Source organism: Rhinolophus sinicus, linkage group LG11 (assembly GCF_036562045.2).
Source record: "Rhinolophus sinicus isolate RSC01 linkage group LG11, ASM3656204v1, whole genome shotgun sequence".
Taxonomy (NCBI): domain Eukaryota; kingdom Metazoa; phylum Chordata; class Mammalia; order Chiroptera; family Rhinolophidae; genus Rhinolophus; species Rhinolophus sinicus.
The window spans coordinates 66,704,233-66,729,603 of NC_133760.1; the positions used below are offsets into that span (position 1 = coordinate 66,704,233).

Sequence of the window (25,371 nt, forward strand, 5' to 3'; positions counted from 1 at the left end):
TTTTTATTTTGATCTGTATAAAGCAGTTTCAAAACCCCACTCCGCACTCCACCCCTGGCTGAGAGGCGGCGGGTACAAGCAATAACCATTATGCTAGACAGAAGATCACAAGAATGGGAACGACCCACAGAAAGCAAAGGGTATCTGAGAACACAGCTCAGTTTTCTTACCACGTTCTCCAAAGGTGCTGCACCAAACACTTTAAAGACAGGGTTGGGTTTGGAGGGTGAGATACAGAGGACAATAGCCTGCTGTCCCACTCGAGTCGTATATTCATCTAATGTGGCTCGAAGTTTCCTGAATCGGAGAATAAAAAGAGAATAAAATCAGTTATAAAAGATAAAAATTACAGTGACATGGACACAAAATTTACTTTGACTTGAGACAATTTATTCTGAGTGGATACCTTTTCTTTAACCTGAAATGTGGAAAGGGGAGTGTGAGGTTTGCTATCCTGTTCAGTAGAAATCTGTTGTCCTACAGACCTATGACTAGCCCACGGATTTAAGGGTCTACAATACAGGTTTACCTTAGGACGAAGCCATGGCACAATGCTGGACAGGGCAAATATCACCTTCCTGATCTTAGCGACACCAAAGGGACTTCTCCTGACTGCTATTTCTAACAAAGATTACGACTGAGATGTCCTCTTCTAGACTTTATTATATCATCTCCATGCTAAATGAAGGGGGCTTAAATGACCTGCTTCTAATTTCTTTGATATAGTCATTGTTTGTCTCACTGGCATAATTTTATCCAAAAGTACTACTTCAAAAATGTTGTTTCCAGATTTCCACTGTGACATATAAACACTGATTCTGTCCTGCAGTATTTTACAAATGAGGACAGAGTAAGAGGTTTTTCAAATATGTCAAGACTGGATGAAATAGAAATGCTGTCCTTTTCTTGTGAAATCATGGAAGAATATTTTAAGGTTCTGCATTCCATAATTCTTCTGTGAACATAGTCTAGGGACCGGTGAGTCACGCCAATTCAAATGAGGCAAAGCCAACATATCTAAAATGAAAGTTTTCCATCTTTCTCCAAAAGCATGTACTATTGTGTCTATGTTCCTTATAGCAAGCATATTTCTATAAATAATACATTCTAATTTCTTCTGCCTGTACTATTATTAAAGGAAATGAGAATAACTGCCCATCTAGTGATATATAACCTCTTTGTTTGCTGAAAGCTACAGTTATGTACCTTCAGTTTCTTTTCTTTTCTTTTTAAAAGTCTTAAAAGAGTTTCCTGGAGCCAAACTGACAACAATTTCCAGGAAGCAAAAGCTCAATGGATTGAGAAAACGCTTCTCCTTCAGTTTGTTCTAATCTTTTTCTTATGTTATTAATTGAGACTATATTTTCTAGCTTTTGTCACATCATTTACATGGGCTGGCACTCCATTTGAAATCAACATTCCAGTAAACTTCTAGACAATTTGGATATAGTGTTTAAAGCACTACAAGAAAAGCTTCTGAAACATTTTATAGACTAAATTTATCATGTATAAATACATGTTGTGCAAACTGTCAAAATATTAAGTCCTCCACATATCACACCTACGTAATAATCTTTCTTTGCGATCTACAAATCCTTCTCTGCAGAAGAAATAAAAATGAGAAAAGGGCTACATACAAAACAAGAAATTTGGCAGCATTCCTTGAAGGAGTAGTCTGTATTATATTCACTGTCTCTAATTTCTCTCTTCCAGTTTTCTCTTGAAGACACTCCAATCCTTTCAGCCTTAACACTCCTTTGATGATGTTGTCAAATTCAAACATGACCTCCATGTTGTTGAATCTAATGGTCAGTTTGCATCTTATTCAACCTGTCAGCAGCATTTGACAGAGCTGATCACACGCCCTCTTTCCTGAAACACTTTTTACACTCAGTTTCCAGGACACCATTCTCTTCGCTTTCCTCCTGACTCACTGGTCTCTTCTTAGGCTCCTTTCTAGTTCCTCTCATCTCTCCAACCTCTAAAGGGTAGAGTGCTTCAGACCAAAGTCCACACTTACTCCCTAGGTGATCTCTTCCAGTCTCATAGTTTTAAATATTAATACTATCTATATGCTTATATCTTCCGCCAAGATATTCCCTTTGAATTCTAGACTCATACATTCAACTGTTTATTCTGTATCTCTACTTAATGGTTAAGAAGTATCACAAACTTAACATGTCCAAAACCAAATTCCTGATTCTGCCCTACCCTCACTCCGCTCTTCTTCCAATAAATGTCATCTCAAGTCTTCTAGGAATCAGACCAAAATCCTTGAGGTCACCTTCAGTCCTTTCTTTCTCTCAAGCCCCACATCCAATCCATCAATGAATCATGCTGGAGCTGACTTCTAAAATACACCCGGAACCTGACTCCCTCGTACCACGTTGGCTACATTGGTTTTAAGACAGTCATTTCTGGCCTGGATTACTACAGTAACCCCCTAACTGGTTTCCCTGTTTCTATTCTTGTACCCCCGAGTCTAGTCTCAATACAGTAGCCTGAGTGATCCTTTCAAAACATAAGTCAGAACATATTGCTTTGGTCAAAAGCCTTCACTGACTTCCCACGTCACTCAGGGTAAATGTCAAAGCCCTTATATTGGACCAAAAGACCCCGCGATGTGGCTTTCCACTACCACTCATTCTCTCCTTAGCTATTCCTCAAACACATTCCTTCCCCATTCAGAACCTTTCCTCTTGCTATTCCCTCTTTCCCTGGGGGAAAAGCTCTTCCCCTACACATCACCACGGTTGTCCCTTCCCTTAGTTCAGGTTTCTGTTCAAAGGTTGCGTTATCGAGGAGGATTTCCCAGACCATCCCTATAAAAAAAGGGAAACTACTATATTGCCTCTAATCCCCTAACCTTCCTATTTTCCTTACTCCACTTTACTTTTGTTCACAGCACCTATCATCACCTGACATGACATGTTTGTTTTCTTTTTCCCTTCACTAGAAAATAAGTTCTTTAAGGGAATCTGTTTCGTTCACTGTTATATCCTTAAGGCCTAGAACAATGCCTTGCACATAGCAGGCACATACATTTCCTGAATTAATTACTGTGATATTATACATCTGTTAATCATATTTCTAGTTGCATTTACTTAATTTTGTAAGAGCACCTTCTAACTTGGTATCCTTAGTGAACCTAATAACATATGTTCTAACTCTGTCGTCCATACCACAAAATATTTGAGAAATAGCAACAATATGGATAAGGAAGCCCTCACCGAAGCAAACGTGTTTGCTGTCTCTTCCGGATAGATGGATTAGACTCAAACACATGAGGCCGTTTCCGTTTCTTTCCTGTTGCCACAGCAGCAGCAGCGGCCATTCCCACAGGACCTGAAATAATAATGTATGTGCTGAGATTAGGCAGAGCTGGTTAACTATACAAGACAGAACACAATTAAAGGTACAAAAAAGGTAGCATTTATTTCCTAATATGTTATCAATAAATACAGAATGTTCCTGATATTGTCAATATATTTCACTATTGTTCAACATGAATCATATTTTAATTTACCAATAAAATTTACAATGAATCTTTTTAAACAGTGAATGACTTACACCTCCCCACCACACACCAGTCTGAATTTTCTATAATGCTTTTTGTTTTGTTTTGCCATCATGCCCATAATTTAAGGCAATATTCTTAGAGGTGCTAGATGAAATCCCAGCATGGAGAGGAAGAGCTTACTAAAACAAAACGTTTACAAATTTCAAATTTCATTTCCATCCCTGTGCCCCTCTTTCCATTACCCCAAGACACGGCCAAGTGAAGGAGGTCGGAGATAATCACTCATACTTAGAACTCCAACAACACCAGCAGCTATAAGAGGAATAGCTGGAAGGATACCATCTTAATTAGAAATGTTTTTCTTGTATATCAGAAAATTGTGCCCCAAATGGAGTTGTTGACCACAAGGTCAAATTGATGAAAATATCCTGGTAGGAAAGAGATGAAAACTGTCCCACTCTAGGGGAAAAATGTGAATAAAAAGTTGGTTTGCCTTGCCCTGAAATGAATGACTAAAATAAAGGGAAGACCCTAAGGAACTACTGGAGTCTCTGATTCATGGAATCTCAACATATCAAAGACCTTCCTTTTTTTTTTTTTCAAACAGATTATCCACCTTTATCCTTATTTGTGAACTCTGTAAAGGACTTAAATAAAAAATAAGTTTAACTGCCCACATTTATACTGGCATATGTTACATATGTTCTAAGTGGCTCAATTAAAACAAGCCTCCCTGAAAATCTCCACGAGCCTCTCTACATGTTTTTTTTCCCCTCTACATGTTGTCTAGTAGTCTAATCCCTCTGACTTAAATAAACCCTTCTAAAGAGCCCCAAAGCAAGTCAACAAGTAAATGAAGGCTTTTTACCTTCCTTTTCGTCATAAACAGCTGAGAGAGGAAAAGAATCTTAGTTTGATACATTCTTTTCCAACATTTTGTGTTTTAAAATTGTGGTAAGAGCATTTAACATGAGACCTACTGTCTTAAATTTTTAAGTGTGTAATACAGAATTGTTAAATATAGGCACAATGTTGTATAGCAGATCCCTAGAACTTACTCATATTGCATAATTGAAACTTTGTACCTACTGAAGAGCTACTCCCCATTTCCACTCCCTAACCTCTGGGACCACCACTCTCTGCTACTATGAGTCTGACTGGTTTAGATGCCTAATGTAAGTGGAACCGTGCTTGCTGTATCTGTCCTTCTGTAACTGGCTTATTTCCCTTAATATAATGCCCTCAAGGTTCATCCATGTTGTTGCATATGGCAGCATTTCCTTCTTTCCTAAGGCTGAATAACATTCCATTGTATAGGTATACACCACATTTTCTTTATTCACTCATCTGTCAATGGACATTTAGGTTATTTCTACCTCTTGGCCATTGTGAATAATGCTGCAATGAACATGGGAGTACAAATCTCTCTACAAGATACTGATTTCAATTCTTTTGAATAAATATCCAGAGGTGGAATCGCTGGATCACATGGTAGTTCCATTTTTTATTTTTTGAGGAAACTTCATATTGTTTTCCATAGAGGTTGCACCATTTTACATTCCTACTGACAGCATACAAGGGTTCTAATTTCTCCACATCCTCAGCATTTAAATAAAAATCCCAATAGGGGTTTCTGTGAAACTCGATAAACCGATCTTAAAATTTAAATGAAAGTGCAAAAGGCCAAAAAATAGGCAGCACAATTTTGAAGATTTTAAGAAGTAGTAGGAAAACTTATCCTACCAAATATTAATAGTTACTCTAAAGCTATAGTCATTAAGACAGCGTGAAACTGCCTGGGATAGAGAAACCAATACAACTGAATTTGTTCACAAACACGCTCCTGTGGCAGAAGACAGAGGTAAGAAATAGGATGGACTATTAAAAGGATGGTGCTGGGACAACTGACTGACTGTATGAAAAAATAATGAAACTAGATCCCTACATCATACCATCCACAAAAAACTACAGGTGGATTAAAGACCTAAATGAAAAACAACAGCATCAACAAAACAAAAACAAAAATAACTTTATAACTTCTACAGTAAATGATTGGAGAGTATTTATAAACTAAGGCTTAAGAATTTCTTAAAGAGATGCCAAAAGGATAAACTGTAAGGTAAAAGACTGATAAATTTCATAATAATATAAATAAAAACTTTTATGATCAAAAGAAATAAGAAAAAATTGGGGGAGGGAGTGGGCAAAAAACTGGGAGAATATAATTGCAATGCATATTATCAAGAAAAGAATTTAAAAAATATAGAGAGATAGATGGATGGGTATACATATACATACATATATATACATATGTATACATCTATATCTATATATCTCTCTCTATATATATCAAGTCAATAAGAAAAATAGACTGACAACCCAGTTGAAAAAGGGACAAAGGTATAAACAAGAAATACTCAAAAGAAGAAAAATACTCAATAAAGATCTGAAATGGTGCTCTATCTTTATCTTGTCTTCCTGCACTGGTTGGAACCTCTAGCTAGTAGAGTGAAGCAAATCAAACCAACAGTAAGAAATTATTTCAGACCATCAGACTGGCAGAAACGAAAACGTATTGACAATCCCAGAGGCGACGAGGACGAGCAACAGGCACTCTCGTATGCTGCTTGTGGGAATGTAAACTACTGTAACGATGTGCAAGTACATTTGGAATATCTAGTAAAACTGAAAATGTGCCCATCTTTGCCCTTCAATTCCTCCTGGGTACACCTCAAGCAGTGTTTTTTAAACTGCAGGTATCCGCCTTTTGGTGGCTCATGAGTAGTTTGTTTGTTTTTAATAAAATGCAGTAAAGTGAAAGAGACTAGGACATATCAGAGAACGTGTCACTTGTAGTAGGGGTGAGTTGTTCCTTCATGAGAAAGTGTCATTTCAGTCATACGTGCAATTGTGTATTCTAGCTTACAATGTAAGACGTATTACTGTGGGACAGTGACAAAAGAGCTTGAAAGCCAATGCCAAGAGGAACTCTCACAATATGCACAAGAAAACATGCAGGACAATTTTCATTTGCAGCAATCGTAATTGCAAAATATTATAAACAACCCAAGTTATTTATGAGATATTCAGATAATGAATGGAACACCAAATAATAGCTAAAATGAAAACACATAGCCACATTATCAATATGAATGAACCTCAGAAAAATAACACTGAATGAAATAAACATATTATAGAAAGATAAGATCACATGATACCATTCATATAAAATTTAAAATATGCTAAACAATGCTAAATGTTGTTTATTGACATACAGCAAAAATATATAGAAAAGTTAAGCGAATGATAAAGACCAAAATAGAAGTAGGTCAGTGGAGGGAAAGGAATAGGATTAGAAAAGGCAGCTACCTGTTGCTTTTCCCTCTCCATTTACCTTGTTTCATTATTTTCTTCAGAGCACTCAGTGCTTTCTGAAAATATTTTACTTTATTGTTTGTACCGTTCTCCCCACCACTGGTCTTTAAACTTCTTTAGAAGCAAGCTCTTGACAGTCTTGTTCATAGCATCCATATATAGTAATATAGAGTATACAGCAATCGCTCAATAATTGTTGAATGATTGAATGGTAAATCATTTTTACCACGTGGGCCTCAGTTTCCACATTTGCCACATGAAAGGGTTAAAGTCCTGTCTTAATCTTAATACCACGATAATGCAGTACAGTAATAAAGCAAAACTATGTCTCAAAAGCATCTTCTTTCCTAAGAAAGAAGTTGACCTGGATTCATTATGTTAGAATGCCCTCTTCTGGAAAGTATAAACATTTCAAAAATCCATTTTACAAATATTTCATATGTGTTTTGCCACTAAGCCTTATTTTCACATTCACCATTCCAAAACCACACAATAACTGACAGTAATAAGATTATTCACTATATCTGCCTTTCTCCCCTTAAATACAGCATATACTAAAAAAATGTAGTATTGTGGCCATTCCTGATAACTGATTTCCTGTCAAGCTTGTCCTCAGTATCTCCTAAGGTAAATACAATTATTAGATCCATCCAGGCATGGTTTACACGGAGTCTTCCATATAATGCTAAATATACAATGTAAATAGCAAAGAGAATGGTACAAAATATAGCTCATTTTTAGGTAATTTAGTGGCCCAGAAAAATCTCAAAATGTTAAATTGGTTTAAGATGATCCAGGATTGCTAGTACCCTCAGGCATGTGGCAGAAGGAAACAAAAATCCTTTATAGAGAATGATAATATTATTCTAGATCCCACCTTATGTCTAAAAATATCTTCCAAACACAGCATTCTTTCAAATATAGCCAATATATGAAGAGAGAAAAAAAACATGAACAAGAAACAGCACTAACAACATATAACAAAAAGACCCACAGGTACTTCAGAGAGTGAAAGTACCAAATGGATTGTAAAATCATGTTTACTTTACTCAGGGAGAGTTTTTAAAAATTTCAACTAAAAATTGTAATAGTGCAAATGTGGGAGGGAAAAAAATACACTAGAAATTCAAAACTAGAAACAAAATAAAACAATTAACTATTACTAAAATTAGTAACTCTATGGACAGATTTAAATGCACCTTACACACAGCTGAAGAGAAAAATTAATAAACTAGAAGAAACTACTTAAAATGAAGCATAAGAGACAAGAGGATAGTAAAACAGAATAGAGGGTAAGAGACATAAAGGACTCACACAGGAAGACAACATATTTAATTGCAGTCATACAAGAAAAAGAGGTGGAATGGAGCAAAAGCAAAACTGAAGCAAAATCTAGTGGCTAAGATTTTTCACAACTAATCAAAGGCATCAATCCACAGATTTAAGATGTTCAAAGAATCCTACACAAAATAAATGAGAACTCCAGAGCCAGATATATCATAAAAACGAAAGACAGAAAATCTTAAAAGCAGTTGGAGGAGGGACCTATGTAGGAGATAACCTTCAACGGAATAGCTGTAGGAATGAAACAGCTGAATTCTCTAATGCAAGGATAGAAACCAGCAGACAGTGGAATAGTATCTTCAATATGAGGAAGGAAAATAACTGGCAGCTTAGAATTCTATATCCAGTGAGAACACCCTTCGAGACTGAAGGTTAAATAACAACATTTGCAAACAAGCAAAAGTCGAGAGACTGCTACTAGCAGATCCATGCGGAAGAAAATACTAAATGGTATCTTTAGGCAGAAGAAAAATTCTCAGAAACAAGTTTTATAAAACAAAAATAATGTCTTGTAGGGATTAAAATATCCAAAGAATTAATACAGAGGACAACAAAAGCATATAGGTCAGGAGCAGGGGAATGAAATTTCAGTGCTCTAAAAACTTGCATTATCCCTAAAGAAGACAAAAGTGGCATCTGGTCAAGACGGCAGAGTAGGTAAATGCTGTGCTGGTCCCCTCTCATGACCACCTCAAAATCATAACTAAACTACAGAACAACCATCACTGAGAATCACCTGAAGTCTAGCTGAACAGAAGTCCTACAACTAAGGATTTACAGAAGAAGCCACTTCCAGTCTCACAGGAAGGGCGGAGAAGCTGAATGCGCTGGTCCCACACCCGTATGTGGCCGTTAAAAATTAGGAGGGATATCTCGACTGCAGGTCCCCCCCCGAGGAGTGAGGGGTCCCAGCCATACACTGGACTCCTCAACCAAGGGTTCCAGTACTGGGGGAAATGTCCCATTAACTTCTGGTTGTGAAAACCAGCAGAGATTGTGGCTGAGTGAGATGGAAGGCTGTTGGAGGGCTTGGAACTCCTCTTAAGGGCTCACACACAGATTTATTCACTGACAGACTCATGGGTTCTGAACTCCAGTGCTGGGGCAGCAGCTCAAAAGGCACCAGGGACATATGGAGAAGAACTGAATAGTCTGGCTTCAGGACAAGGGCCAAAGGGGCAGCTTTCTCCCAGGTGGAAGTGCTGGCAGAAGCCATAGTTCCTTTGTTGAGCCCACTCCCAAACCAGCGGGCAGAGGTAGGCGGCCACCATATCTGAATCTCCATCAATCTGGCTAACGCTGTTCACACCGCCCTGGTGATTCGCTGATACCCAAATTTGGGCCCCACCCAAATTTTGGGCCCACCCAAGCTGCTTCTAGTGGCTTTTCCATCCAAATGACCTGTCTTGGCTCATGCTGTGGACTTTCTTAAAATCTCTTAAAGTTTCACAAACCCCAAACAAGCAGTTTTGGCATGTCCCGTACCTCTTACTAAGCAGCCCTTAGCCCATCACTGGCAGCAGTCACCCTCAGTTCACAGCTTAGCCTCTCCCAGGCACCCCCAAGCCCAGCACAACTGGCAACCACCTGCAGATCACTTTGTAGCTCATAGAAAGGGGCAGAGGCAGTGGCTGACACTGGCCTGCATCAGAGCCCCTCCCAAGAGGCCCCAGAACCAACACACCAGGTAACCAGTTTCAGACCACACCAGAGCACCACCCAACCACCTCCACAAATGACACACCCACACAGCAGACTCAGCAAGGACCAGAGCCTGTTCCATAGGGTCAGCTTCTGCACAATAGCAACTCCGCTGTAGTCAGAGCTACTCCTCACAATCAATCAGCCTGAGGGTCAATCCCCCCATTGACGTGCCAACAGCAATCAAGGTTCAACTACACAGGAGGACACACACAACCCACACAAGGGACACAGCTGGAACACCTGGCTCAGGTGACCAGGGAGACTGTGCCATTGGGCCCCAAAGGACACCTATTGCACAAGGCCATTCTACCAAGACCGTGAGATATATAGCAGTTCTACCTAATACTTACAAACATAGGGAGGCAGCCATAATAAAGAGACAAAGAAACGTGTTCCAAATGAAAGATCAGAACAAAGCTCCAGAGAAAGATCTAAATAGAATGGAGACAAATAATCTACCAGATGTAGAAATCAAAACGCTGGTTATAAGGATACTCAATGATCTCAGTGATAAATTCAACGAAGAGATACAAAACATAAAAATGGAGATAAGAAACAAAAAAGAAGCAGTCAGAAATACAGAATAAAATCATTGAAATGAAGAACACATTAGAGGGAATCAGCAGTAGATTAGATGAAGCAGAGGATCAAATCAGCAATTTAAAAGCTAAGGTAGCAGAAAACACACAATCAGAACAGAAAAAAAAAAAAAACCTCCAAAAAACTGGGGTTAGTCTAAGAACTCTGAGACAACATCAAGTGTAAAAACATTTGCATCACAGGGATACCAAAAGGAGAAGCGAGAGAGCAAGGAATTGAAAACCTATTTGAAAAAATGATGGAAAACTTCCCTAACCTGGTGAAGGAAATAGACATACAAGCCTAGGAAGCGCAGAGTCCCAAATAAGATGAACTAAAGAGGCCCACACCAAGGCACACCATAATCAAAATACCAAAGCTTAAAAACAGAGAGAGAATTGTAAAAGCAGCAAAAGAAAAGCAGTTAGTTACCTGTAAGGGAGCTCCCATAAGATTGTCAGCTGACTTCTCAACAGAAACTTTGCAGGCTAGAAGCGACTGGTATGAAATACTCAACGTGATGAAAAGTAAGGGCCTACAACTAAGATTACTCTACTCAGCAAAGCTGTCATTTAGAATAGAAGGACAGATAAAGAGCTTACCAGACAAGAAAAAGTTAAAAGGAGTTCATCAACACCAAACCAGAATTACAAGAAATGTTAAAGGGACTTCTTTAAGAAGAAGAAGAAAAAAGATTTAAAAATCTGAATAATAAAATGGCAATAACTACATATCTATAAACAATTGCTTTAAATGTAAATGGATTAAATGCTCCAATCAAAAGACATAGGGGGGCTTAATGGATAACAAAACAAGACCCTTACATACGCTCCCTACACAAGACTCACTTCAGATCGAAAGACACACAGAGACTGAAAGTAAGGGATGGGAAAAGATATTTCATGAAAATGGAAATGAAAAAAAAACAAACACCTGGAGTAGCAATACTTATACCAGATAAAACAGACTTCAAAATAAAGGCAATAAACAATAGACAAAGAAGGACCCAGTGATTCCACTGCTGGGTAGTTATCGAAAGAAACTCAAAACACGAATTTGAAAAGACATACGCATCTATATGTTCACTGTAGCATTATTTACAATAGCCAAGATAGGAAAGCAACCTAAGTGTCCATCAATAGATGAATGAATAAAGAAGAGAGTACATACATACAACGGTACATTACTCAGCCATAAAAAGGAATGAAATCTTGTCATCTGAAACAACATGGATGGACCAAAGGCTATTATGCTGACTGAAATAAGTAAACAAAAAGGACAAATACCGTATGATTTCACTTAGTGTGGAACCTAAAAAACAAAATAAACAAACAAACAAAACAGAAACAAACTCAAAGACACCGAGAACATTTTGATGGCTGCTAGATGAGAGGGGGTTTGGGGCGATGGGTGAAGGGCGGACGGGATTAAGAGATGCAAGTTGATGGTTACAAAATAGTCACAGGGATGTAAAGTACAGCATAGGGAACATAGTCAATAATACTATAGTAACTATGTATGGTGTGGGATGAGTACTAGATTTATTGGGTGATCACTCAGTAAGTTATATAAATGTCTAATCTCTATGTTGCACACCTGAAACTAATATAATAAAGTATGTCGACTGTAATTGAAAAATAAAAAATTATTTTAAAAAAGAGGACAAAAGTACCAACACATAATATTTTGAAATAAATAAAGGATGTGTGTTATAATTTCTAGGGGTACCACTAAAAGTAAAAGTATATTAATTTCCAAACTAACAAGAAAAAACTGAAAAATAAAAATGTTTCAATCACTCCAAAAGAATACATGAAGGAAAAGTAAACACCGATCAACTGGATAAAGAGAAAGCATATAGTAAACACGATATGTTCAAACCTAAATGTATCAGTGATTACACTGAATGTAAATGGACTAAACGCTTCTTCAGTTAAAAGTCAAAAGATTGTTAGAATGGATGAAAAACACAAAACCAAAGTCATATCACTAATACTGTATGATTCTAGAACTTACATCTCAGTATGATACCGACAGAAGTTGTAAAAGCAAGGATTAAAACAAAATCGTGAAGATGTGATATGAAGATAGATGAGAGGGTGGCTGCATCCTGGGTTCTTGCAGCTATGCCCGCTACCAAGAGCTTCCAATCCAAACAACATTACCTGCAGCAGCCAGATGGGCGGTTACCTCATCAGCCGCTGTGGAGTTGAGTATGTCTGAATCATCATAAGAGGTGTCTTCTGGAGAAGAAGGTGAGTCTTCGTCAGCACTCAGCATACTGTGCTCAGTGTAGGTGGCCACATGGACCTGCTGTACTTGTTGGGCCACTGCATGGGCTTCTATGGTAGCCATGTGTTCAGTTTGGGTCACTCCGTGTTCCTCCATGAAGGGCTACTGTCAGGAAAAAAGGCAAAGAACAAGACTCAGTGTGTAATGTAATGAAATGCTTAAACTCAGAGTTCCCTTGCGAGCACAGGAAACCTTTGATTTCACTATATACCTCACCCCACCAAGTCACAGGAAATGGGAAGCACCATTCAAATAAGACCTAAAAATGGTAGATTTTCCTTATATAAAACCTTTTCGATGGAAATTCACTGTGCTAATTTTATGCCTCAGGTCACAAAAGAATAAATACCTTTGATATTACACGTAACAATAAAAGACACTTAAATATAAAAATAAAAGGGTATTTAAAAGTTCCTAGTGACTTCGCATTTGACATTATAGACATAAAAACACTTAGTAAGTAAATGAAATACTTAACATTTTCTTTGTATTTCATAGACAAATGGGAGTTCCAACTTTTTTCCCAAAAATGTAATTATTCAAATTGGTTTTTCTGCTTATAAAACTGTGCTTCTTGTAAACCCTGAAATGATGCAGTAATTCATAAAGTAGTAAGATAAAGGTTTGCTCTTCTCCTGCACTTACAATCTGTCCCCTCTTCCCCCCACCAACCTACAGAGAAGTGCATTATCATTAAATGTTTTGAAGCATACATACATACATATGATTTAAAATAAAAACAGATTCACGTTACACATATTAGTCTATAGTTTGCTTTCTTCATATTACAATATATCTGCACATTTGACAGGTCAAAACATACAGATTTACCACACCTTTCTAAACAGGTGCAGAATACTTCACTGTATGCGTGGGCCATAATTATGCAACTGGTCACCTACTGATACACAGCAAGGCTGCTTCCAAATTTTTGCTATGATAAACATCAGTGCAGTAAGCATCCCTGTATATAAAACTTTGCATATTTGTTCCTCAAAAAACTTTAAAAGGAATTATCATATGACCCAGCAATTCCACTTCCTGGTCTGTCTATACCCAGACGAACTGAAAACAGGGTCTCAATGGGCTATTTATACATAACCACATTGGTAACAGCATTATTCACAATAGCCAAAAGGTACAAGCTCTCAACTATCTACTGATGGATGAATGGGTGTACAAATTGTACATATGTACACAATGGAATATTATTAAAAGGAAGAAATGCAAACTAGGAATAGAGAGCAACTTCTTCAACTTGATAAAAAAACTACAATAGATCTATAGCTAACGTCATACTTAATGGTGAGAAACTACAGTAGTTGCCCCTGATTCACAGAGGGTACATGCCAAGACCCCCAGTGGATGCCTAAAACCATAGATAGTACCACATCCTATATATACTATGTTTTTTTCCTATACGTACATACCTATGATAAAGTTTAATTTATAAATTTGACGCAGTAAGAGATTAACAACAATAATAATAAAGTAGGAGTAATATAATACACTATAATAAAAGTTATGTGAATGTGGTCTCTCTCTCCCACAAATTATCTTATTGTACTGGACTCACCCTCCTTGTGATGATGTCAGATGATACAATGTCTATGTGATGAGATGAAGTGAATGATGAAGGCCATTGTGACACTAGCATTAGGCTACCATTGACCTTCTGATAACACATCAGAAGGAGGATCGCTGTAGTTCAGATAATCCTAGATCACTGAGACATGACACGTGACCATGGAATAACGAAACTGCAGAAAGCAAAACCATGGATAAAGGGGGGCTACTACAGAAGCTTTCCTGCTAAGATCAGGAATAAGGCAAAGATGACCGCTCTCCTCACTCCTTTACAACATTATACTGGAAATCCTAGCTAATGCAGCAAGACAAGAAAAAGAAATAAAAGTTATACTGATTGGGAAGGGGGAAAAAACTGTCTTTGTTCAAGATGACACATGATTGTCTATGTAGAAAATCCAAGGCAGTAAAAAAACTCCTGAAACTAACAAGTGATTACAGCAATGTTGCAGGATGCAAAGTTCATATACATAAGTCAATCACTTTCCTATATACCAGCAATGAACAAATCAAATTTGAAATTAAAAACACAGTATCATTTACATTGGGAACAAAAAATGAAATACTTAGCTATAAATCTAACAAAATATGGATAACATCTATATGAAGAAAACTACAAAACTGATGAAAGAAACTAAAGAAGTAAATAAATAGAGATATATTCCATGTTCGTGGTTAGGAAGACTCAATAATATCGAAATATCCTAACTTGATCTATAGATTCAATGCAATCCCAATCAAAATCCCAGAAAGTTATTTCATGGATATTGATAAACGGATTCTGAAGTTCAAAGACCTAAACGTAAAACACACGACTTCTAGGAGACAGTCTAGATGACCTTGGGTATGGCAACGATGTTTTAGATACAACACCAAAGACGCAATCCATGAAAAGAAATAACTGACAAACTAGATGTCATTAAAATTAGAAATTTCTGCTCTATGAAAGACACACTCTATGAAAGAGAATGAGAAGACAAGCAACATCCTGGGAGAAAACATTTGCAAAAGACAGATCTGGTAACGAACTGTTTTCCAAAATATACAAAGAACTCTTAAGCTGAACAATGAGAAAATGAACCACCCAAATAAAAAGTGGCAAAAGGCCTGAAGAGACACCTCACCAAAAAAGATACACAGATGGTAAATAAACATGTGAAAAGAGGCCATTAGGGAACTGCAAATTAACCCAATGAGGTAACACTACTCACTTACCAGAATGGCTAAAATCCAAACACCAACACCACTAAATGCTGGTGAGGATGTGGAGCAACAGGCATTCACTGTTGGTGGGAATGCAAAATGGTGCAGCCACTTTGGGAGAGAGTTTCGAAGCTTATTACAAAACCAAATATACCACACAATCCCGCAATTGTGCTTCATGGTATGTACCCAAAGGAGTTAAAAACTTATGTCCAGGGCCAGCCCGGTGGCTCAGGCGGTTGGAGCTCCATGCTCCTAACTCCAAAGGCTGCTGGTTTGATTCCCACATGGGCCAGTGGGCTCTCAACCACAAGGTTGCTGGTTCAACTCCTCGAGTCCCGCAAGGGATGGTGGGCTGCACCCCCTGCAACTAAGATTGAGCACGACACCTTGAGCTGAGCTGCCGCTGGGCTCCCAGATGGCTCAGTTGGTTGGAGCGTGTCCTCTCAACCACAAGGTTGCTGGTTTGACTCCCGCAAGGGATGAACAAGCAACGGCAACTGGACCTGGACTGAGCTGCGCCCTCCACAACTAAGACTGAAAGGACAACAACTTGAAGCTGAACAGCACCCTCCACAACTAAGACAGAAAGGACAACAACTTGACTTGGGAAAGTCCTGGAAGTACACACTGTTCCCTAATAAAGTCCTGTTCTCCTTCCCCAATTAAAAACAATCTAAAAATAAAAAATAAAAAAATAACATGTCCACACAAAAACCTGCACACAGATGTTTACAGCAGCTTTAGTCATAATCACTGTAACTTGGAAGCCACCAAAATGTCCTTCAATAGGTGAATGAATAAGCAAACTGTGGTGCATCTGGACAATGGAATATTATTCACAACTACAAAAAAATGAGTTATCAAGTCATAAGAAGACATGGAGGAACTTAAACACATATTGCTAAGTCAAAGAAGACAACCTGAAAAGGTTACATATTTTATGATTCCAACTTCAGTGTGAAGTTCTGGAAAAGGCAAAACTATGGAGATAGTAAAAGAATCAGTGGTTGCCAGGGGTGGGGGGAGGGGAAGGAGGAATCAATAGGTGGAGCAGAGGATTTTTAGGGCAGCGAAACTACTCTGTATGATACTGTCATGCTGGATACATGTCATTATACATTTGCGCAAAACCATATAATATACAACACAAACGTGGTCCATAATGTAAATTAGAGACTTGGGGTGATAAGGACAGGTCAATGTAGGTTCATCCATTGTAACAAATGCACCAGTGCGGGGGGTGGGGAGGGGTACAAGGGAAAACTATACCTTCTCCTCAATTTTATTTGTTAATTATACCTCAGTAAAGGTGGGGGTTGCGGGGGGAGAAAAGAAAAAGAAAAAGAAATTCTGACACATGCTACAACATGAATGAACCTTGAGGACGTTCTGCTAAGTGAAATAAGCCCGTCACAAAAAGACAAATATTGTATGATTCCACTCATGTGAGGTCCCCAGAGTAGTCACATTTATGAGACAGAAAGTAGAGGGGTGGTTTCAAGAGGCTGGGGAGGGGGAGACGTGGGGAGTTGTCTCACAGGTATAGTTTCAGTTTTGCAAGATGAAAAGGTTGTGGAAATTGGTTGCACAACAGTGTGAATATACTTAACACTACTGAACAATATACTTAAAAATGGTTAAGATGATAAAGTTTGTTATGTGTGTTTTACCACAATTAAAAAGAAAAACATCCCTGGCACCAGCTAACTACTATGTAAAGAAGAAATTACTAATCTTAGAGCAGAGTGATAAAACTGCCTTATTATCGTTAAAAAACACTTTGCATACTATATTTTTTTTAAAGTTTATTGGGGTGACATTGGTTAATAAAATTACATAGGTTTCAAGTGTAATTCTGTAAGACATCATCTATATCAGGGGTGTCCAAACTTTTTTCAACGTTTTTCACCAAGGGCCATATGTGGTAAAATACACAAACAGCCGGGCCACTCACTTGAGGTGAAGTACGTATTGCCTCACCTGGTTTATTTAAGTAAACTAAATATACTTTTGGAATTTGCTGCTGGCCAATAAAAAATGGATCGTGGGCCGCAGTCTGGACACCCCTGATCTATATATAGTGCATTGTGTGATCACCACCCAGAGTCAGTTCTCCTTCCATTACCATATATTTGACCCCTTTTACCTTCCTTTACCACCCCTATTTTATTTAAAAAAAAATAAATTCTTAACGGTAAAATTTTTCACTCAAGAGTATATATAGTTTAAATTTTGATGCAATTTTAAAAGCTGAGTGTCTCACTTGTGCACTAACATAATCTCTACTTACGTAACACCCTCCATACACACACACACACACACACATTTGAAATTTGACAACATGCATAGCTAGACTTTACCCCCACCCCCCAAAATGCAGCCATGTAAATACAGAAATATGACTTTCAGGGCTACAAGTAAAAATAACATAATTATTTATGCAAAATTCTTCTCTCATTTTTATTTTACTCTATTGCTAAACTTTCCTTTTCCTGCTTTGAGGGCTTCTAAATCCTTTGTCCCTCTTGAGTAATTGCTTTCTTAAGCCTCACCCTGTTATGTCTTTCTTCTTCGTGTCAACTTTTCCATGTAGCTGCCCAACTTTTTACTTTTCTGGGGCTCTTGATTTCTGTTGTATATTCTTGGGCTGTTTCCTTTTGGGGGCAGGGAGGCTTTAACTTTTAATTCTCTCTTTTCACTCTCACACCATTATACATATCATAACTCATCCTTCTAACATGATTCTTAACTTTGGGATTATTCAGTTATCTCAAGGTGCATTCTGCATTTCAAAATAAAATTCACTTTAATTACAAAAAAACAGAAAACCCCACAGGATACCACATATCCAAAAAGATTAGGAGTCTAAAATTATGTCAAAATAAAATTTTTTTTAAAGAGAGATGCCTGATAAGGTTTCTTCCATATCCTATGTTTGGTGTGTTTTAGAATATTCAAGGGAATACATTCTACTTCCCAGATCAGCACATATCTACAATGTAATTTAACACACTATTTAAGTGACACAATTAAACACAGTATATGAGAGAAAGACAGCATTAAAATACTATTTTTCCATCCATTTCACTGTTCTTCTAGTCTACGAAACAAACTGCTTGGGGCATTTTAGAATTCTGGGTACTTCAAAATCGTTTTTAAATGATTTGGGATTAGATGGCATCTAACTGCGTTTCAAAGGGATTTGTACGCTATGCACTTGGCATAATGGATTTCAATTCTCTTCTCCAGAATGCAGTTCACAGCATAAATCAATAGGGTTGTCTGTTTCACAGGCTTGTCACTTCTGCCCAGTGTCTCCCCTCTTTCTACCTCTTTCTATCCCATCCTTCAGCCTTTCTAACCATTTTTATTTAGCATACTCTGTAAAAAGCAAAGGCAAAAGTATTTCAGACTTCTTTGAACCAGAGTGGGCTACTTGTACATGACGCTTTCAATGTTTTCAAAAAATAATAAACACAACAGGAAGTCAGACTGGCATACACTGGCTGGAGCTCGTCGAGCCCTACCCTGACCAGGCCATTTTTAGTGATGCTTTTAATCTTCCATCAACAAGGAGTCAGATGCTCTGGATAGCAACACTGATAGGAACTGCTAATAGACGAAAACATGTTAGATAACATGAATTTAAAAAAACTGCACAGACTAAAGATATCCAGAACTCCTGGACAAGTTATTTAACCTCTAAACCTCCATTTCAACTTTTTTTTTTTTAATGAAAAGAAAAAGGTAGTTCCTATCCTCAAAAGGATATGAGGCTATTTAGAAATAATAGTTTAAAAAAAGATGTGAGGATTAAATGAGATGATCCAGGTAAAGTGAAGAACAATGCTCAGCACATAAATACTCAATATTAATTGTTATGATGATGCCAAAGAGTTCCTGTCTTCATGATTCTGTCCTTGACTCATTACCTGACTAGTCTTGCAAGGACCAGGCCTCAATTTCTTCACCTTTAAATTAATTACACATCCATCTCTGATGATACGTTTTTTAAAATTGTGTGCAAAAGATTTTGAGTCAGGCATCTAAAAAGCCTCCTTTTTTTATTCTTTAAAAATTTTATTGGGGTGACATTTGTTAATAAGATTAGATAAGTTTCAAGTATATAGTTCTATACTACATCCTGTGTATATTGCATCGTGTGCTCACCACCCAAAGTCTAATCTCCTTCCATCACCATATATTTGACCCCCTTTACCCTCTTCATCCTCTCCCAACCCGATTCCCCTCTGGTAACCACCATATTGTTATCTGTGTCTACTGAATTTTTTGTGTGTTCATTTGTTGCTTCTTGTTTTATAGCCCACATATGAGTGAAATCATACGGTTCTTGTCCTTTTCCATCTGATGTATTTCACTTAGCATGATACCCTTAAGATCCACCAGTGCTGTTGCCAATGGCAATGGTTCATCCTTTTTGGTGGCTGAGTAGTAGTCACTTGCGTATATGTACCACATCTTCTTTATCCATTCATTGGCTGAAGGACACTTAGGTTGTTTCCATGTCTTGGTAAAAAGCCCTTCTTTATTATATTAACTCCCACAACTGAGATAAACATAAAGCAAGGCAAACAACAGGGAACCAATGTCTCTAACAAATCATTTCACGACCGTGCCCAAAATGGAGAGCCAGCAGATGGACCTAGCAGTGACTCCTCTGAATAGATGTGAGAAGCAAGGTGACAGCACTGGCAATACATAACCACCTGTGACTCTAAACACCACATCCAAGGCGTATCTGTTTATCACCTGGAGCCAGTGCCGTTCAGCAGATTAGTCAACACTTCGTTAAAAAAAAATCATGTCCAAAACAAGAATGTGATATGGTAACAATTTTTCTAAAACCTCTTTCTTAGCCTGGCTCATCACCCGCAGTGCAACATGGGCCTTAGCTAAAGGTTCTTCTTTATCACATAAACTATAAATGGGGGGTGGGGCGTTTTGGTACAGAGTTCCTGCTTTTGCCATTCCAGACCAGCAATGGGTGGGACTGAAAGATAATGGAAAAGCACAGAAACACAGATTTTTTGTGCATCTCGGAGCACCTGGCAGTTGTAATCCATAATATCAAGGGAGCTACTGGAATTTGGATGAAATATCCAAGGGAGTTCAACTGAGTCTAATTCACACATAATGGATGAGATTAAGTGTAGAGTATTTTAAAAATCAATGTAGGAAAAAGAGCTGGCCAGGAAATCTAATCAAGGCATAACTAAATGTAAAAGAAAGCACTAGTCTAATCAATTGCATTATCATATCAAAAGGAAAAGCTACAAGAACAGCCTAAGGGAAAGTCTCAGAGCAAGACTGTATCTAAGGTCCAAACAGAGACAGGAAAACCGAGAGGCTCAACTTACATTCCTGGACATGGCCAGGATCTAAACTTCACAGAAATTTCACTCAGCAGTACAGCCTCCAAAAAGCCAAAAGTCAGCAATGGGATTTGATTCTTGGGGGATGTTCAGTAATGGATCAAAGTCTCACCACAGCAGGAAAAATAAAAAAACTGCAAAAGTCAATGTGAAAAGAGAATGTAAAATGGGGCTTAATTCTGAGTAATATATGGTGCTTGAGGTAAGAAGAATCCATTTGACCTTCCTAGGAACAGTCTCCTCAAATAGTCCAAGGATGATACTGGACTTGCAGAGAGAAAAAAATACCCTCTCACACCACTGGGCTTCACAAACAACCAAACAAACAAAAAAAGAAGTCATAGTCATGTGTGCAGTCTACTGTTTTCCATTTTCAGACTCCAACTACAGGTAAAAATACAAAAAATTAAATATAATACAAATCAGAATGTAAGGATTATGAACCATGACAATGTAAAAGCAAAGATAAAGCTGAGAGAAATGAGGAAGTAGGAGAGGTGGATGAACGGCTAGGAGCACCAATGTACCAATCAATATTCTATCTTTACACAGAGAGGGAGTCTGAAGATCTAGCAAGAGCAGATTGAAGAATCTGGTATTACAGCGCAACTATCAAAAGCAGAGGGGAGGGGCCGGCCCGGTGGCTCAGGCGATTAGAGCTCCATGCTCCTAACTCCAAAGGCTGCGGTTCGATTCCCACATGGCCCAGTGGGCTCTCAACCACAAGGTTGCCAGTTCAATTCCTCAAGTTCCGCAAGGGATGGTGGGCAGCGCCCCCTGCAACTAAGATTGAACACGGCACCTTGAGCTGAGCTCCCGATGGCTCAGTTGGTTGGAGCGCATCCTCTCAACCACAAGGTTGCCAGTTCGACTCCCGCAAGGGATGGTGGGCTGCGCCCCCTGCAACTAGCAACGGCAACTGGACCTGGAGCTGAGCTGTGCCCTCCACAGCTGAGACTGAAAGGACAACAACTTGACTTGGAAAAAAGGCCTGGAAGTACACGCTGTTCCCCAATAAAGTTCTGTTCCCCTTCCCCAATAAAATCTTAAAAAAAAAAAAAAAAAAGCAGAGGGGAAACGAGGAATACCGTGAAAGAAAGGTCATCCTTTCTTTGATATAATGAAGTCAAAAATGGCTAAGTTTGATAAATCAAGAAAAAGTGGTATAGACACATTATTTAGAGTTATGGAGGAGTTACTGTTTGATAATACTATAAACAAAATAGTTAAACTAGAAAACAAAAACAGTTCAAGTAACTGTCTCTAAAAAGTGGAACTGGGGGTAGGGGAAAAATGTGGCAAAAAGCCATTGATTTTTATTGTAAATATTTTTATTTGATCCTTTATCACATGAATGTATCACTTTGACTTTTAACAAAATGAACTTTAAAAACCAGTAACTGTAATATAGCCTTCTGAACTGATCCTTTTGAAACTTCATGACATGCTACAGCAAATTGTCACTAGAAAAACAAGTCCCTTCCTTATGCTAAGAACCAAGAGAATAGTGCAGTTCAAGTTCAGTAACAGTCTTGCCTTAAGACTAACTTAACTAATTTGGAGCATATGAAAGTAACAGAATTTTGTATAGCTGCAATCACACAATATTTTTCATTCCAATATGTTGACAAAACTTGTAAAATATTCATTAATATTAATATCAATAACAGCCCAATAATCCAGTTAATAATTATGATTTTACATAATACGTGAGAAAAACAAGCTTTACCACACAACTTCATGATGACTCAAGGATGAGTGGATGGTTTTGTGAAAACAATACTGTAAGCTCACGGAAAGCAGGGCTTAGGTCCATTAAAGTCTCTATGAATAGCAGCTGTCATAATTTGCTCCTTAATAAATGCTTGTGGGTAACTGGCTGCACATTTTAATTACTAAAGCTAAGCCCCAGGCAATTACAGTTCCTGTAATTCCCCAATAAGGTCACGCTGGCTATTCATCGCTTATCTCTCACTTCTATATTTGATCTGAACTGCTCTACACCCAGCTCTGGACTTGGTCAGCAAACCCTGCTTACCAAACTCGCCTGCTAGCTTCCTGTTAGGTTTTACCAAGGGGAGGCAGTGGTGTGAGGTGCGAAGAGGAGGGAAGGAATTTCCTTGCTGTTTTCACTCCTATCAGTGTTGCTCCAGCAACAGGGGCCAGCTTCCTCTCCCAACTCCAGCTGTGCCCCTTCTCCCCGGGTAGTTGAGCCCCAGCTGCGTGGCATCCCACTCAGACATCAGATTCCCAGCTCTGAGCTCCTAGGTTCTTGTCGTCTGTTCCCCCAGCGCTAGGGGTGGTAGCTGCTTCCTGTAGTTCTGAATATCTGCATTGCCTCAGTGTCTACGTTTTGCTCTTTCGGTCTTCAACACCTGCGTAACCAAGTGCCAAAATTCAATTTTCTGAAATACCTTCTATGGTTTACTAGGCCCTGATTGATACAATGGGAAGAAAAAAAAATGTAACCCTCATCAGAAATTCCTCATAGAGTGCTGGTAAGCAGCAAAAATTTTACACTGACTTATGTAAGTCAATAAAATGGATTGACATTGTGTACCGTCAATAAAGCGATTCAATGGAAAATTTTTATAAGAGCACCACTTGGGTTTCTGTTTCCCTACACTGATGGAAGGTGAATTCAAAATCCCGAGTTTGATGAATGATTAAAACAAGGCGAAGTTAGAGAGTATAAAATGCCTCATGAAGCGAGAAATGGGACACTTAGAAGTGAGAAATGGCTACAGACAGAAAGGGAAGTAGGAGATACAAACACAAACTTTTATCTGCTTGAGTCTATCTTACCCACTCTTTAGGTACTTAATACATTTAACATTCCAGCAAACCTTAAAATCGACATCACAATAATACAACAAATATCTTTTTATGGAAATAACAACAAAAAGTCACAGAAAGATTTTTCATATTATTCACTGAAGAGACTAGGTTAGGTGCTTGGACAAGTCACAGAAAAAGCGGGAGCGCCAGCAGCCTCCTCCTGCATCCATCACGTAGTTCTCGGCTGACTATGAGATCTGCGCGTATCGACTGGTAATCAATCCTAGGTGCTAACTCTAACTTCCAGGACGGCTTGCAGCGATTTGCTATTTATTTTTTTTCTTATTATGTAACTGGACCCAAAGCGTACAAGGGCGGGAAGTCTCCTCCGCATCCCACCTCATACCTGCGTACGGGCTCCTGCTCACTGTTACAGCAGGGAGCAGCCGGCGTCCTGCGTTCAGACCCCTGCCCTGACACGCACTAGCACCTCAGACAAGTTCCACTTGACTAATATGCCTTAATTTTATCATCTTTCAAATGGGGAAAATAATAGAACCTACTTAATGTAATTATTGTGAGGATCAACTGAGTTAATATATGTACCAGGGCTTAAAAATGGGACATGGTACATAATGAGTGTTTGCCTAAGTGTAACCTGTTGTTGTTATTCCACATAAAAGGACAGGTAAAGCATAGAAATGCCAAAGGGAGAGTTACAGATTTTCGTATTGGGAGAAAAAATGCTTCTTATAGGTCACAAAGTAGGAGTTTTGACCATACAAGGACCTGTACCAGAGAATAAGTCTTGACCTTTTTCGAATTATGGGCCCTTTTGAGGATGTGTGAAAGCTACAGGTCTCCTCTCTAGAAAAATGCATAAACCCACAAAATTTTCCAAAATATCTCAATGTTCTTGGACTCAAATCATAGATTTCATGATGCTATAGCTATATCAAAGCTGAAACACTAGAGGGTGCCACAACCAAAGAATATAAAGAAAGCAAGGAATTTTAGGTTGCTTAAAATTCTTCAATTGCAATATCCTTGCATACAGAAGAAGTTAGGTGAATTGCCTTCACCAAATGCTTCAAGATGCATCAACTCTTCGATACGTTTTAGATTAGCAGTGTCCAACAGAAATTTCTGTGATGGTGGAAATGTTCTAAGTTTACACTGTCCAAAACAGTAGCCAATAAACCACATACAGCTACTGACCACATGAAATGTGACAACTGTGACTAAAAAATTACAATTTATTTTATTTAGTTTTAATTAGTTTTAATTTAAATAGCTACATGAGGCTGTAGCTCTGACTGAACAGTGCGGTTCTACATTGTATTGTTTTGTTATGAAATGACTTGTTTCTAATCACAGGCCACTATATATTATTGCTAAAGAAATTTCTAATAAAGGAGGTTCATACAATTCAGACCAATCTGTCCCTTGTGAAAATGCAAAGATAGAAAGACTGACCCTGCTTCTCCCCTGCCCTAGTTGTTCACAATCAAAAGCAAAGCTTTCTTTTACTCATTATGAAGACCCTACCTGCCCAGTTCCGATTGTGTTTCTTAATTCCCTGGGTTATAAGAG

The 25,371-nt window shown here is 38.3% G+C and overlaps 1 protein-coding gene across 3 annotated transcripts in view; it reads right to left on the reverse strand.

Annotated features, from left to right (window-relative positions):
* The window catches only part of NRF1 (nuclear respiratory factor 1), a 117,002-nt gene that overhangs the window by 63,644 nt on the left and 27,987 nt on the right, over positions 1 to 25,371 (reverse strand). For all 3 annotated transcript variants that reach the window (XM_019751370.2, XM_019751361.2, XM_019751352.2), the window contains 3 exons: positions 12,688 to 12,919; positions 3,231 to 3,345; positions 171 to 297 (listed from right to left, as the gene is read on the reverse strand). In XM_019751370.2, coding sequence (XP_019606929.1) covers positions 171 to 297; positions 3,231 to 3,345; positions 12,688 to 12,910 — 465 coding nt within the window. In that variant the 5' untranslated portion in view covers positions 12,911 to 12,919. The remainder of the gene's footprint in view (positions 1 to 170; positions 298 to 3,230; positions 3,346 to 12,687; positions 12,920 to 25,371) is intronic.